Source organism: Ochlerotatus camptorhynchus, unplaced genomic scaffold, assembly GCF_037179485.1.
Source record: "Ochlerotatus camptorhynchus isolate MF236.1 unplaced genomic scaffold, CSIRO-AGI_Acam_v1.1 ptg000090l, whole genome shotgun sequence".
Lineage (NCBI taxonomy): Eukaryota > Metazoa > Arthropoda > Insecta > Diptera > Culicidae > Ochlerotatus > Ochlerotatus camptorhynchus.
Window position 1 is genome coordinate 1,303,542 of NW_027040580.1, and position 17,582 is coordinate 1,321,123.

The window sequence follows — 17,582 nt, forward strand, 5'->3', positions numbered from 1 at the left end:
GACGACAAATTTAAGAAGAAGAAAATATCGAAGTTCGCCTCCAAATATCTCATTTGGCAGGCCATCTGCTCTTGCGGACTGAGGAGTGAGCCTTTCGTGACAAAGGGCACAGTAAATGGCGAGATCTACAAATCTGAGTACCTCGAGAAGCGCCTTTTGCCGTTCTTGCAGCAGCACGACGAAGCTCCGCTATTTTGGCCAGATTTGGCATCATGCCACTATTCTAAAAGTGTCCTGGAGTGGTATGAGGCCAATTCTGTCCATTTTGTTCCAAAGGACATGAATCCGCCAAAATGTCCGGAGCTGCGCCCGGTGGAGCAGTACTGGGCAATAATGAAGCGGGAACTTCAGAAGAGCAAGAAGACAGTCAAAGACGAGAAGGACATGTTAAGAAAATGGAAAAAAAAACTGAGAAACTGGTACCGGATGACACTGTAAAGACTTTGATGGAGGGCATCAAGCGAAAATGCGTTCAATTTTACACCCAAGGCTCCATCAATTAACTTTTCTTTTGATTTTTTAAGTAAATATATTTATAAAACTACCCTAAAATTTTGGTTTGATTCTAAACATTATAAGAAAATTGGCATGACATTTTCGGTGTCGCAATAATTTTGTGTTCACCCTTTACATCGGGATTTTAAGTAAGTATGTTCTTCCGTGGATCAAAGAACAGTACGGTCCGAAGCCACATGTTGTATTTCAACAAGATGGGGCTCCGTGCCACACCTCGAACCGCACTCAGAAATGGTTGCAGGAACATCTTCCGTTCTGGGCGAAGGATATGTGGCCGCCATCCAGCACCGATCTTAAACCGCTGGATTACTCAATATGGTGCGTCATGAAGGCCAAGGCCTGTTATAAACGCCACCCGAGTACAGCAATTCTCAGGCAAACATTGACCCGTACCTGGAGAGAAATGGATCTAGACTACATTATTAGAATCTGCCGTGCATTCCGGAAGCGTGTGGAGGCCGTAATTGCAGCAAGTAGAAACTCGATCGATGATTAACATAGTTTAAGACTTAGAGAAACATCCCCCCCTTTGAATAAATAAAAAAAAACTCAAAAATGAAATTTTTGAGAATTTTTTTAATTTTGGCATTGCTCAATGGTGCAAACATTATCACGCATACGGTACACTGTTATGGGCAGTACACTTAACAGATGGCGGTAGTGTGTAAACAACAAACGCAAGGGAATTAACTATACGTGCGTCAAATAGTGCGGAGACCCTATTGAAGAGTCTCTGTAAACCACCGATTGCGCCGAACATGCTATAATTAGTTCGCTCTATGGGCAGGTGCAGCATTGAATTATTCCGTGGGGCTCTGGGTTGAACATTGAACAGGGCAATCGGTGCGTCCATGTAAAATATCTACATTTAGCAATGCCCTTGCTGTATCTCTTTGGAACGACAGATGGATCAGTTGCAAACGACTTTCGTAGCTAGACGATCGGAAGGGATCCGTCCACTTCAGTTTACGTAGCGCATATCCCAGGAACCGTCGCTGAACAGACTCAACTCTTTCGACACCGTTGTTGTAGTGAGGAGTCCAGACAACCGAGCAGTATTCTAATATGAAGCGGGATAAGGAGCATTACAATGATTTAAGGCAGTAGATATCCATGAAGTCTTTGGCAATCCTGAAGATAAACCCTAGCATTCTGGAAGCTTTGTCGACGGCATACGAGATCTGGTGCTTGAAAGAGAGTTGTGTATCTAGAATCACACCTAGGTCCTTAATTTGGCTGACGCGCTTAATTTCAGTGCCTAACAAAACATACTTGAACATGATAGTCTCTTTCTTGCGCGAAAAAGAGATAACCGAGCATTTGGACGGGTTAACCTCCGTACGATTCAGAATACACCAATCACCAAAAGCATTTAGCTGAAGATGAAGGAAGCAACAGTCTTCGATTGAGTGAATTCGAAGGAAGAGTTTAAGGTCATCTGCGTAAGTTAATCGTGGTCCCTCAATTGCCAGATTCACGTCGTTGAAGTAAATTAGGAAAATCAGCGGTCACAGGTGACTACACTGGAGTATGCCGAATGCGGCAGCGAACATACGGGACTGATGATCACCAATGACAACAGTAAGATAGCGATCGGTGAGGTACGACTGAAACCATTACAAAATGCAGCCGTGGATACTAAGCCTGTCCAGTTTTGCGATTGATATGCGGTGATTCAATTTATCGAAGGCAGCAGATAAGTCAGTATAAATTACATCCGTCTGAGAACTATCCAACATACTGTTAGAAATGTAGAAAGCAAGGCACAGCAAGTTAGTGGCAGTGGGTGGAGCGACGAGTTCGAACAATTTAGCAAAAGTGCTAAGTGAAGTGATGCCACGGTAGTTGCCAACGTCCTGTTTGTTGCTCTTCTTGTGTATTGGAAACATGTGCGCTAGCTTTCAACAGGATGGGAAAACGCCGACGTCCACGGACCGTTGAAAAACGTGCAGCAGTGGAGACAACAAACTGTCCAAGTGCGTTTTGAGGAACGCCGATGGAATTCCGTCAGGACCCGGATTGTACGACGAATTGAGTTTCGAGGATTGGTGTCAATTCTGCTTATGGTTTGGCCAGAGAGTGGTACGCAACTGGCAGCATGTCAGGCATGGTCGTCACTCAGTCTCTCGTTCGTGAAGACACTAGCAAATTTTTCAGAAAACAGCTGACAGATATCTTGCGTAGATGATGCCACGTTACCATTATGTATCATAGACGACGGCAGACCAGCTTCATAACTTTGTTCGTTGACAAACTTCCAAAACTGCTTGGGGCGTGACTTAAGCTTTCTCTGCAATCCACGTCGATACTGAAGAAAGTCCCGTTTCGAAGCTCGTTTGTATTCGTGATTGTGCGGTGCTTGGTGAATTTCCTAAAAGCGGCTCTCTTTCTGGAGTTCAGTCGACGAAATTCGCTCGTATGCCATGGTGGATGGGTCGTATGATGATGAATCTTTTTCGGAACGTGTCTGTCAATGATATATGCCAAGACATTGAAACTAGTTTGAGCGGCGGACTCAATGTCAACGGTATTCAATAAGTCTACAAAAATTGACAAATTTTCAATAGAATTGACAATGTAATTTGAGAACTTTGTATGTAATTAAAGGGAATCCAATGACGTTTAAATCTGTTTGGATGGAAGCAATGTTAGATTTTTAACAATTTGTAACTCTACATCAAATCCAAGGTAAATAAATTTAAAAGTGATTTTCGATTTCAATTTTATGTACCAACCCGTTAGCAAATTAAAGGTGGAGTGCAGATTGTACTTAATATGTCAAAAATTAGATTTTAACCCTATAGGCTCTATGAGCATCTCTATGAATTCTATTTTGCAAATTATTAATTATGCGTATCATTGAAATCTTCCACTGTTCACTTCGAGTACAGTTGCCACCGATTTCACCTATTCGTGGTCATTAATTGGATGATAGATAGTTTGTTTTTTTTTCTCCTAGTTTAAACCATTTCTGCCACCCAGTTTTGGTTGACTTTAGCTTTTAAGTTTTTCTTTTGTTGTGTTCAATCCCGTCATAATCCAGTTTATTTTCTCATATCGTTTGTACCAACTCTGTAGTTTTGGTTCTGCAATTACAATTTGATCTGCCCTGAGGGGAGTAGTCCATACCAGGTTTTGAAACGAGGAAACGGGTCTTTCAAATCACAAAATCATAACAGAGATAAACCATAGAAAGGTTGGTTTTTAGAACACCAATCGAAAAATCTGCATCTGCCTAACTGTACTTTTTACTCTTCGTTAGCATTTTGAAAAAAAAAAATCACGCTCATAGTATCAGAGGTGTGATAACAATTTATGAAGGATTTTACGTGACTAATTAGTAGAAAAAAGGGGCTAACAAAATCGGAAAAGCACTGTACCTTGATTCCTACTCAAGATACAAAAAACAATCGCCCAACGACAGTACTGGTAGCCTCAACCACTCGAGTGATCCAAAGTTTGAGAGACCATTTGCTTCATCCCGTAGCAACCCATGTCCCGAAAAATCCTTCTTCATCATAGTGTCAAAGGAAGAAAGAAAAAAAAGGAAAATGCTTTTCCTCGAAATTATTATTTCGTATTTTTTCGGTATAAATTTCTCCAAGGAATACCAACCCCAGTGCGGTGCTGGTCGGTGGAAAGGGAACGGGTGACGATGTTTCTCTGCCTCTGAGCTGATGGTTGAATCCAAAAAGTTGACTGAGGCCGAAAGGTTGAGTAGGTTTGAGAGCGGAGGCGGAAGACTAAACCATCGTCATAGCTCTACCGATCCAAGGGAACACAAACCGAAAGGGGGACAGCAATACCGACCGACGACGACGAAGATGATGATGACGACGATGGGATGAGTAACGTCTTAGAGCGCACACACTGTTAAGAAGTGTATAAGAAGATGCTTTTGCCGGATGGTAGCCAACCAAGTAGGAAGGCAGGCAGGCAGGCAGGCAAGCATCCAGTCAGCCCCAAGCCGGTATGAAGTCTTGCTTGCCCTCTGCTATGTATTAAAGGAATCGAGATTGGGACGAAAACCAAGATGGGTTGCCGCTGCCGCTGTATATACTTATTAAATATAGGATCCTAATGTTGGGTGGTTTCTTAGAGCTAGAGGGGGCTCTACTCCAAATGAGCTGCCCACTCTACCGTCACCCAAACAGGGTTCGGTTCATTTTCTGACTCGCTTCCTTCTGATGGTATATTCTGGCCAAGAGGAGCACACAATCTACACTGGATGCTATTGCTCGACACCGAGAGTAGTCTTCTCATCCCACTCAAGATTCACCACTCGGCTATGCTCGATGTTTATGTATGGGGGTATCAAGGAGTATTCCTTCTTGGGAGGCAAGGTTTCTTGCTTACGATTGACTCTGGCAGAGAACAGTGAACATTAGAGGAAGGTCCTCCTATCGGGAAGAAACTACCACCCACTTTTGACAAGCCACCCAAACCTTGGCATGATGGCAGTGGGATGGGTAAATTGAATGGCTACTGCACCCGGAACTAGGGCTACGCAGGGAGTTTCAAAGGGGTGGCCGCTATATAACGAAGAATAACATCGGACTTCACCCATTCCAGCAACGAGTTTTGTCTTCACCCGAAATTGGAATCAAATTGGTCAAAGCATAAGGTATTGGATCCATGCACTACAAGACTAATACTGATAGCCACTGCATTTCAGCTGCTTCTCGTTGCATGTATCATGATTATAATAATAATATTCAACATTCTCAGACTTGGATTCCGAACGGTTGTGTAAATTCAATATTCAAGACGAGGCTACTTTCGTTGTTTCATCATTAGTGGGACATGAATTTCTACCATCGGGCTCATTTCAATCTAAATTAAAAACGCTAGCTGCATTAGCCTTCCCCAGGAGTCACCAGTAATTATTTTCTGAACCATCCTTCGCAAAGACACCGGAACAGGGTGTTCGCTCACGCCTCGACAGAGGTACATGGGCACGTGTCAAAACGGCGCACCCTTGGCCTAATGGTGTACCTGCCATTCAGTTTTGCGCTCTGCTACCGCACAATTTCATTCCGTCAATTTGTCCCATCCCTAGCACCGCGTCGTAAGCCCAACCCCATCCTTTATTCGACGATGAGGGGTTCTCCCAACCCCTATCCAACTGTCAGCAAGGTTCCTTTCAGCAAGAGCGGGAACAAACTAATTCCATTAGTCCCACTTTAGGACGATACTTTCAGCCTTAGCGCACCTCAGACTTTGAAGTTGGCCCGCACACACTCGCAGGCAGCCCTCCTCGCTGTCTACGAGGATACATAGCTACAGACTGATAGGCTTGACGCAGGACGACTCTTTGTCATTAAATCATTTTCACCATTATTAGCTCATTTGTGTTGCCTTCCATTTAAACACGAGCCGAGCTGCACTGAACCACATTGCTGGCCTGTATTGTACTAATAAGTGTTTAGCAATTGTCAGTATTGTCACACGCGGTTCACCCCCAATGGCTAACGGTGTGGATAATTTATTTGCAAACTGTACTGATTGAAAAACATGCCAGAAGTAAACGACCATGATTATCTCTGTGGTTAAATGCATAATTAAAGAAAACCGAACGGTGAATTTTCAATTTGAAAAAAATAATATGTAAACCAATTTTCTTTTATTTTATAGCAGACCATCTGCAATCAACCATGAAAAGTTACTTGGATTTTTAGCTAAAACTCTACACAGAAGAGAAGTCAACCAAAGATATTTCCTCTTTCTCTTTTAAAAAATTAGAAAACCAAATGAAAACACAATCGAACATGGCAAACATCGTATTTGAAATGGAATATACTATTGCTAAACGCCGTGCTATGAGTTCTATAGAAGCTGAGAAAGTTGTACGTTAAGTGTCCTTCGTTAGCTCAGTCGGTGAAAGGCGGTGGTGATAATGGAGGAAAAGCATTCTTCACGGAAGGGAATGGAAAGTGGCTGCATCCTGAGTAAATTGCCGGTTTTTGTATACAATATTTGCTACATTGCATGAAATGTGTCAGAACTTTACATGATATATAATGTAAACGTTTATGATATGTGACGCTCCATTTATGTGCATCATATTGAACAGAAATTTACACTACTTTTTCGAACTGTATATATTTTGGCTAATTAGAGTGATGGTCTATAATATCCGCTCACAAATCTGTTTTTCCGAAACATTTAAAGCTTTTCAACTAGCATAGCATTGCAACTTGGCCCTCTGTACTTATTTCGATTTGCCTATTTACCTATGGAGCAAATCGAAATGAGTACCAGAGGGGCAAGTTGAAATGGTGAACATCACATTCTTAATCCAAAAATCAGTTCAATTGGTTGAAGATTAGTCCAGAAATAGTGGTACAAAAATGCATAATATAAAAAAATAATAGAATCTAATGTATTTTATAATAGATACGTGAGGTTAAGTTAACCTAACTATACAAAATCCTTATTTGTTCAAACAATATAATTAAAATAGAAAATGTAGCTGGTTGAATGCTTAAAAAACCTGTATTTAACTTAAAAGGGCTATATTTAAGGTATACTTTGATGCAGTAAGACCACTTAACAGGTGCATGGGCTTTGTAGAGCATTATAAAGGATTTTCAAAAAAAAATTGGGTCATTACTGTACTTTGCTTTATTGTAAATGCATTTTGAATTCACGGTTTTTTTTTCTGAATGGACTGCACTACCGACCGCATTATTCGAGGTATACCTGTAGGTTGGGTAATGTTTGTATGACAGATCACCAGTCCGAAAAACAATCAGGATGAATGAATGATTTTTTGTATGAATTTTACGAAATTTTACCAACACATTCACTTCATCGTGAGAGTCTGAATGATTGGGAAGTAAACAAGTCACTGACAGTAGAGCACTTATTTGGTAGCTCAGTCAACATGTTTATTATTCTTTGTTGCTACCCACTCTTTGATTTGAATGACTGAGCATGCTGTGTGAGCGAAGGTAAGTGGTGTGATCACCTAGGTGGCAACCCTGTTTTCTTTTCCTTGCCTTGAAAAGAGCTCTTCTGCTGCTTCTGCTTAACGCTGTGGCCCCGCTGACAGCTCATAATTAGTAAGCAAATGGGAGATTCAAGACAGAATTTCGAAAAAAAAGCACGACTGGTATTTTAGATATCGTTATTATTTTCGCAAAGTTGCTTGATTTTTCCATATTATTAAAAACAAGAATGAAAGTTTTTTAATTATTCATTTATTTTAGGGCCATCCTTAATTTAAAAACAGCCATAAGAAGACAATTTGAATGCTAAGCAAATTCACATAAGACACCAACCATCTAAATCTAAAAAAAAATCACTAAGACCTTTGTCTGACTAAATTCACATCCTCGATCATTGTGCTCTGCTCTTTCGATGTGTATTGAACAACTGTGCCATATTTTAACGGTTTTCCTAATTATCTGGATTTGCGGGAGAATTTTAAATTTGGTGTAGAAAAATTTATGGGAAACAGAGTGAAACTATTCATTTGCTTGTTAAAAATTGAAAAATAGCTCAATGTTGACCAAACTTGGGACTTGGGAAAACTACGCAGAACAACTTTTCCCAAGACTCGGAAACGGAAATCGATGAAGGCCACCATTTTGTTAGTAACGTCCTGCTAATTTAGAATCGGTACGCTTTCAATCGGATGTATTTCAGAATCTGTTTGATTTATATCATTCATTTATTTATTTAATAAATCGTTATTAGAAGAAAATGTTATGTATTTATTGTAGTTTAAAGAAACAATGTGGGTTTTGCCATTTTTATTCCACTCGAATGAAAATTCGAGCTTTGACCTTGATACCCCAACTAACAAGTTTTGCACTGTAAACGCTTTACTCACTTCATTTATACAGCCTCAAGCTGTATTCAAATGTTATACGATATGAAGAAACCTTTACTCAACCTCTATACAAGCCAATCTGGCGTACTTAGTCGGCTACTTATGGCTGTTGTGACGGTTGGGACAAGCTCTTATTGCATATCTATTTAAGCTTCTATACAGCTGTTATCCTGCTGTTTAGTTGTGTGTTGTTACCCGATTATCCAATAATCACTGCACAGCTTTATAGAATTTTAAATAGATATGCAATATGGACTTTTCCCAAACGTCACAACAGCCATAAGTAGCTGACTAAGTTCGCCAGATTTGCCTGTATAGAGGTTGAGTAAAGGTTTCCTCATATCGTATAACATTTGAATTCAGCTTGAGGCTGTAGAAATCAAATGAGTAAAGCGTTTACATTGCGAAAATTGTTAGTTGGGTGGTCGCAGTGGATTTATGTCCCGAACAGAAGAAAAAACTGGACTCGATTTACACACAGCACCCACGCAAATGGAACCACTCGAAAACAACGTAAATGGACACCACGCTCTTCGGGGGATTGCTGTATAATTTTGTTGGCCGCATTCTAAGAGTAGACTATTTAGGAAATGCTGAGGACCATGCCTCGTAAATAGTAGTAGTAATAGTAGCTAGGATAACTTCTGACGAGAATTCCATTGGTATTAAAGGAATATTCCAAACGAAATTGTGATAAATTCAATGGAATTTTAAGAACATTTTTTTTCATAGGAATCCTGATGTGCGTTTCACGGTAATTCTAACAAGATTTGCAAAGGAATTCTGATGAAAACTTCAAAGGCATTTGGACAAGCATTCCATGTAAATTTTGATAACAGGAATGTGTTTTTGAGGATAATTCCAAATGAATTTTGAGACAAACCCAAATTCTATGCATAGTTTCATGGAAAATACAAGGAAGATTCCAAAGTAAATTATAAGGCGAACATCAAAAATCTTAAGGAAACATTTTAAGGGAGTATTAGGAGCACACTTTTGCAAATCGGCTTTGAAATAGCAAAATTGCCCTGAAATTATTATTATAGATCTCTTTTGAAAACACCAAAACATTCATAAAAAAATCTAAATAACCCATTAACCTCAAAAATCCATATATGATTTAGAAGCAGTTTTTTATTGAATCTCAGATTGGATTATCTCAACATAAATTCAAAATAAGATAAATTTTGTATAAAATTTGAAAAGCTTACGAACAAGTTGTCAACATTTCTGTGATCCACCTGAGGGCTGCCCATGACCCATGGTTGCGACTCATAGACTTACAAACGCTGCTGTAGAACATTCTGCAGAGAATCTCAAGATTACTCATGAGCAATTTTGATGAAAACTCTGAGAAAACTGTGGGATGATTCAAATGGAAATTTCATTAATACATTTCAATGAAATAATTCAGGTAATTCCTAAACAAACAATTCAGAGTCACAAATAAGCATATATATAGAATAAATGCTGTATTACAGTGTACAATGCTGAATAAAACGAGTTGTCGAATTATGTGCTGAAAAAAGCTCATTGAGATCAATGTATTCCACTGTTTGGTCTGATCTGATTAATTTTCCTATTAAAAGCTGTATAAACGTTGACTGTCTTCCTGATTCAAAACCAGAATTTTGATCTAATAACAAACTGAATAAGTGTAATTTGCACATACATTGACGCTTTAATTCGACTGTTTTCAATTGATTTAATAACATACTTTATTTACAGGGGCAAACCAGCCTTTAGGCTAAAAACCTCTTAAATAAAGAAAAAAAAAATCATACTTTATTAGACGTCTAATAATTTTTTTCTAGCTTCATTATTGGATTTCAATGCATTGCTTTACAATATTGCTGAATAAAAGTGGATACAGTAAGCAATATAGCTCTTATACCACTATGCGTCCATGTTTTAATTGCATGCGTTGTAAATACTTTATAAACGACGTATTAGATTCATTATTCCACAACACTGGTTCAGTCTAACAACAAGACAATATCAGTAGATTAATGGTTATCATTTCCGCTTTCCAAGTAGAAGGTCGTGAGTTCAATCCCAAGTTCAACCCTTTTTTATTTGTTTGTTTCTAATTAATTTAAATAGTAATCATAGAACACATGACCCACGACAATGAATGCATTGATCTAGTTTAAAACATAACCGAGCATCTTTTCCTTGGAACTGGAGAGGTGAAGAGGTAACATTGGTCTCATGTAAAACAACGATGAATGAATTAATCATTCCCACAGGGCCTTGAAGGAGCTAGAATTGCGATCAGGAGTGCTGATAGGTATTCACTTTCAAGCAAGCTTTTATTGATTATTAAGTTGCCCTTATGATGAACTCTAGGATATCTCAGATGACAAGGTAAGCTGCTTGTGATCGAAGCTCCATGGTTCGAATCCCATGCAACGAGACATGTATTTTTTGTATGTATAGAAAATGAACTTCTAATATCTGTGTGGTACGTGCCACGTCATAAAAAATGAAAACAATCACTACTAAAGAATAACTAACACCCATCACTGTCCCCCCGTCTCTCTAATTTTCGGGTTGAATAATCGTTTAATAAATTTATAATAATGTTTAATTAAACGTTACTTCACATAAGAATCAAGCGTATACAGAGCATCACTGTTTTAACTAAGAGGAAGCAGTGATATCTTTTTTTTTTTTTTTTTTTTTTCTTTATTTAAGAGATTTTTAGCCTTAGGCTAGTTCATCTCTAAACAAGCAGTGATATCTAATAAACGCTGAATAATCAAAAATGTTATCTAATAAGCTCTGTTACAACTCATATAAGTCGAATAACAGCTTCTCGACATACTTACCTTATACAACGCCAATAGTTCAATGTGTTGTGGTTGAATAAATTCTCCTGAACAGAAGTTATTATTAAAAATAATGCAAGTATTATTAAGCATGCAGAATAAAATTGCCAAGAAGTCGTTTCTTCAATAAACGATTGTTTGTTGGGTCAGACATTGGTAAATAATTCAAAACAATGGACTAAAATATTATCTTTTTTGACAGTCTGGGTCCTGTGAATGATGATGATAGATGATAGTGGTTTACCACCCATTGTAGCATGGAAACTAAGTCCGACAGCAATGGGCTCTCTTCTCTGTTTGTCTTGATCAAGCTTAATGACCTCTGATTGTCCTCAACATGTCGCTGTATGAAGGGCCAAAAACGGATTGGGTAGATCGATAGGCAATGTCGCCTATACGCATCTACGGGACAATAAAGAATTTCCTTCCAGCAACTTGATCAGCCAATTGGTCAAAAAGACAAGCCCCCAAACAGAAAGATGCCCCAATGAGTTGGGAGAAGAGCCCGCCCTTTATCCACGAAATGTTATCAACAGGGAGTTGGCATTCCCACTCACTCCGTCCAAATCGCTTCAATCGGTTGCCTTGTTGGACCGGCCCTTCCCTTTTATATATGTATTTCAATGTATATACAAGTTGTTTGTTATGAATAATCATCACCAAAATATTTAAGGCTGTTTAAGAAAAAATAATGGTCCTGTGAATGGAAAATCTCAAACTAAGGAAAGAAATCCATACGCTGGACGTGAAATAATAGCTAAAAGGCAACAATGAGAAGGAATAATTTTCATTATTCTAACAAAAAAATTCCAAAATGATTACAATGTCCATTTTTTTCGAAATCATTGAGAAGCTTTGAAGTGTAAAAGATTGTGACATTCAAAATTCTCTAGTATCAGAAACGTTAACTCTCACCCTAGGAAATCGCATTTTTTTAATAAATCAGGTTTAGAACAAAACTCGATACCCTGGGTACAGCAAAAATTTTGAATCACAAACGATAAAAAAAACAAATAGGGTTACGGTATGTAATGTGGGTCTAGTCCTTTCATTCGGCCTATCACGCAAATAAATAATTAATTAAGGAATATTACACAAAAAATAAGGAAAATATTGATCACTGATGGCTGATAAATGTGTACCACACACAAATCAATTTATATCACAACATTTCAATACATTTTCAGCTCTCGTAAGTAATAAAACTGGTTGAGAATATCACAATGTTCGGAGTTTTTAGCCGCCATGACTTATAAGGTTAAGATGGGAAGGTTGACTGACGATCATCAAATGGCCTGATTATGGCATTTATTGATTGGAATTACCTGATAATACACACTAGACGTAAAACTTACAGTTGCTGTTTGAATATTTTATGTTTATTTTAATTGTTTAACAACGTTTTCACAAGTAAAACATGGACCCAACTTTAGGGACACATTTCTTTTCTATGTTCCTAACTATGGCCCATGAAATTCATTTGACAGCATATAGCAATAAGAGTAACGTCAACAATGTTGTTTTGCATTTGGATGATAAGGAACGAACAGGAAGGGAGATTTTTTCTGCCAAACCTGTATAATGAACATCACAATGTTCTGATTTAGATATTCTGCGGTCAAAAGACGATAAGCGAAATTTTTAATTTTTAATTTTTAAATTGAGTGATTTAATGTAGTTTTCGTAAAATTTTCTCTAAGAAATGTTTTGAGGAATGAAGAGCATTAAGTTAACAGTGATAGTGATAAAAAAAAAATACATCAGAAAACGTTACCAAGAGCGTTTTTTTGAGGATCAAACAAGATAGGACGAAGTTGCATCCATAAATAGACCCAATTTGGGGACAATAGACCCATATTACATACATTTCCCTCGTGAGTTATTGTCTTAAAAAAAGTAAGTTTTTCAACTTTTCGTGGTTTCTGATAGCAAACGACATGATAAGCATATCTAAGCATACCATTTAGCAGTAGAATATCGTTTGCAGGTAAATTCATTGATGAGTTATGATTAAAAACGTAATCGATGGCTGCATATTAGACCGAGGTTAGGGACGTATACCCTACCCCCTCTATTGAGAAATCACGCGCTTTGTTTAATCAATTAGGAACTGTCCATAAACTTTAGACCCTGCTTCCCTCTGTGTAGACAATCGTCCACACCAATTTCTGGAAACTTGTATTAGCCGTAGACACTCGCCAACCCCCTGCCGCCTTAATCTACGTGGTTTATAAACATACAGGAAAAAGGCACAATTTTCATGGTTTGTCAAGGGCGTTGCCACCCGCTTCGTATTAAACTATGCTAGTTTTCCTTCCTTCAGTGCGCGTATGCCTATCCAAATTACAGAAAATACCTCCCACTCCCACGACTTCACGACTTAAACTCCGAGTCTTTGCCCTGGAACACACGATAAAAAAAACACGCTCTTTTTCCCCAGCCTCCAATCCAAATCAATTCAACAGTTGATTTCAGTAAAACTTCCCACTCCTCTCTGTCATCTTCTTATGATTGCATTAACAGACACTCCATCATTTACAACGAGATACAAATAAAAATTACACATACTCACCATATTCAGCGCGTCATCATCTGCCACACCCATACTCCTCGTCAGTTCCAGGTACGTCGATGTAATTGGCCTTGAATTATTTCCAACCTGCTCAACATCACTGTCACCATCACTGCCGTTAAATTTATCGTCTAGATTATTATTCAGTCTCATTTTTTCGCTGTCTTCACTAGCCTCTTCACATATGTGCAACTCTTTCTCATCGATCGAGCACTCCCCTCCATCTTCCGCGAAATTTGCACGAAGCACTTTTTCGTTTTCAGTTAAGGCACAATTTTCACTCGAGGGCACACTTTTTTTACTCACATTTGAGAAATTGATCTCGGCCGTCTTATCAGACTCTGACATGCCGGTAAGATCCACCACCGGTTCCAGTTTTTGCTGTTTGGCTTCCCTCGCGTTATCTTTAACCGACTCTACTGCTCGGTTCTTTTTCACATTATCGTAGAACGTCTTCAGCAGCTGATAATACGTTGCACCATCACTCTCTTCATTTTGCACTTTGTAGTAATCTAACAACTTTGAATAAACTTCATCACTATTTAATCTATCGAAACTTGAGCTACCATTGCTAAAACTATGCTGTAACGGCGTGGAAACTCGTTTGGGTTCAGAAAATTCTTTAGTTCCCCTATCGAACGATTCATCAGTCTTGGAAGTTAGTGGGCTGTCGGCATGGTCCAACTTGATTGGAGATGGCGGTCTCAGTGCTTTGGAACATTGACTGCACAGGGACAAAAATTTGGTTACTGCTTCCCGAGGCAGAAAGGCATAGGTTTCTGTAATCTGGTGGAGAATTCAAATGTGATGATCGAAAGTTTGAAATCAGAAATCAAAACATCATTACCGTTCTGTAGGTTCTCTTCTGGCCAGCATGTCGACTTGAACGGCTCCCCAAGGAAACATGCACTCCGTAAATAATGTTGAAGAAGTTTTCAACCACAGCAACTTTTTTAAAAGGTTGAGAATCGGTTTCCTGGAATGAAATTACTTCAGGTTAGATTTTGACGCGATAGAAATCAAATATAGAATCGATAGAATCACTTACCACCGTGTTTGGAGCGTATAAAAGGCAACCATCGTTTTCTTCCTGATCATGGAACGCAAAAATGTTCTGGAATCCTTCCGGTTTATTTGTAGTAAAACCTTTTGGAATAAATGGATGAGAATGTGGGTGTTGGTTAATCCAAAATGAGACTAGAATTATGATTGGTGTTTAAGTCATAGAATAAACTTCAAACGGTATTGCATTGTACTGTTTTTTGCCAGATGTGTCATGCTTGATTTTTTTTTTTTTAATAAAAACACTTGAGAATAAGTACGTAGCAGAAAAGGGTAGAAAAATTCCATCTTGTCATTTAAGGTTTTAGCAATTGTAGAAACATGTAAATTAACAGGAGAAAACGTGTAGTTCTACATCATTTGACATGGAAATATACATGTGCACCAGGTCATCATGTAAGTTTACATTACTTTCATCTAAACTTAAATGACTAGCTTGTAAATTTACATGTTTAAAGCAGTTACAAAACCAAAAGCTATAAAACTGCATGTGCAATTTTATTACATGCTCCATTTTTATCGTTTGTAACAGATTACATCGCATGTCATTTTCATTATTTTCTAGTGTGTAGGATTTTTTTTTTTTTTATTAGAGAGATTTTTAGCCATAGGCTAGTTTACCTCTTAAGTAGTGTGTAGGATTTAATTTAGTGTAATTGAAAACCTGGCAATATTCAGTAATGAGGAATCCCTACGCTCACTCGGTAAAGGCACAGCAATACCATGCTGAAAGCGGTAGGCTTACATTCTCAGTCTGATTAAGAATTTTTATCGGGTTGTGTTTTCATGGGCATTGGATTTCATTTCACTTCCAATTCCATAGCAAACCGATATAGTTGTTCTCAGAATTTCGTTAAAATTAATAGTTTTGTTTCTTATCGCAAAATATTAGACCCGTATTTTTTTTTTCCTAAGGGTGACCACTTCCAATTATTTTTTTCATAACTTTTGAACCACTGCACCGATTTCGAAGATCAAAATATAAAATAAAAGATAAATAAAAATACTTTTTATAAAAAATTTAATGATATAAAAAAAAATTGATTTTGTTTTTTAAAACATTGCAGGGTTAACTACCCCATTTCCGGCCTATTAAGCACAACCCGCACTTAGTCTTTCTTTAGCTAGCGCAGTTTGTCACCAAACGGAATGTTATTATAACTGATGGCTTGCAAATTTATTTACCTTAAGATTTGATAAAGAGAAACCAATCGTTGAGATATTGTCAAAAGTCTAACACTGCTTCTTGACGTCAAACTCGGCCTACGGATTCTAAACTCGGCCTAACGCATTGAAACGCCATTGAAACGCCAATGAATTCACTTCGGCCTATCGGATGAAGATAAAAATTGATTCGCTCGGAGCGCTTCTTTTGTTTTTGGGAATAATGGATCAAACCTTCATATCACGCGTTCTCATTGACTTCGCTCGGTAGCTTATTAACTCAAGTATCTTACTAAACGCATTATTGGCTTGTTAACTCTGGATTCATTTGAAGTTTTCTGCTCGATAGGCCCAAAATGGGCGATTAGGCCGAAGTAGTTCTCTACCCTATTTATTTCTTTCAGGGTTTGTAGATAGAGGCCGCAATATGTTTAATATTTTTCCTTTTAAAATTAGGCCTTTTTACACATTTTACCACAATATCAGCAATGTGTTTCATCTCGTTTTTGAGTTATATTTTTTTGAAGTTATCAAGTGTTATGTTTCCGCTCAATACTCCTATTGGTCTAGACTACAATGGCTCTCCCCGGTGGTGTAGTGGTGAGCGTGATTTCCTCTCACCCCAGCAGGCCTGGGTTCAATCCCAGTCGGAGCCGCCGGGATGTTCTGAGGCATAACATCTCTGAACACGCCTTCCTTCGGAAGGGAAGTAAAGCCGTTGGTCCCCGGTTCACGAGTTGATGGGTCGATAGGTATGGTCCAGGTGTGGGAGCTTGCCTCCCTGGCGTCGGTAGCATTGGTGCTCAGCACGGAAAACAAGATCGACGGAAAACAAACCAAGGGAAAAAAAATACCATGCGCCTCCATAGATTTATGGTGACTGTAACATGGTGTCACACTGCAAACGCCAGAAGCTATTTCCGCAGCTAGCGCGTTGGTATCCGAGTCTGACATTCGTGGCTGGTTATCGCAAGTGACATTATTTTTGGAAGATTTTTTGGGGTCCTTCAGGATGCATCAATGATTTACAACGGTGACGAAACTTCTTTCTTCCTATACCCCAAATCCAAAGCAGTACTGGCTGTTCGTGGGAGCCGCAATATTTATGAAGTCGAAATCCCAGCAATCACACGAACATAATCGTGATGTTCAATTTTGCAGCGGATATAATAATTGCCAATGCAAAGAATTCGTGCAGACTTTTTGCAGACATTTCCAGTGGACTGGAGCATTGTAAAAAGTACTATTGGGTGGATGGATTCCTCCAATTTCAAATTTTACGTTTTCTATTTGAAGAAAGGAGTATTTTTTCCGGTGATTTATTTTGTTGATAGGCATTCGTCTCACATGGCAGCAGATGTGACTGATTTGTGTCTTGATTTAGGAATATTGCTTATAGTGTTGTATCCTACTACCACAAGAATTACACAACCTGCTGATGTGTCAATTTTTAAACCATTAAAAATGTTTGGAAGGCAACAGCTTCTGAGTGGTCCACAGGAACAACGGAGAAATTCACGTTAAATAGCTTCAGGATCGTTCTCCAGGAACGCATTAACGTTTGCATTTAAAAAAAATAGACAGAAATTATCGATTTTTT

General features: G+C 38.5%; 1 protein-coding gene across 1 annotated transcript in view; it reads right to left on the reverse strand.

The window, feature by feature from the left end:
• The window catches only part of LOC135698569 (uncharacterized), a 65,641-nt gene that overhangs the window by 41,018 nt on the left and 7,041 nt on the right, over positions 1-17,582 (reverse strand). The window contains exons 3-5 of the mRNA XM_065218614.1: positions 14,805-14,902; positions 14,604-14,732; positions 13,747-14,542 (exon numbers count right to left, since the gene is read on the reverse strand). Of these exons, the coding sequence (XP_065074686.1) occupies positions 13,747-14,542; positions 14,604-14,732; positions 14,805-14,902 (1,023 nt within the window). The remainder of the gene's footprint in view (positions 1-13,746; positions 14,543-14,603; positions 14,733-14,804; positions 14,903-17,582) is intronic.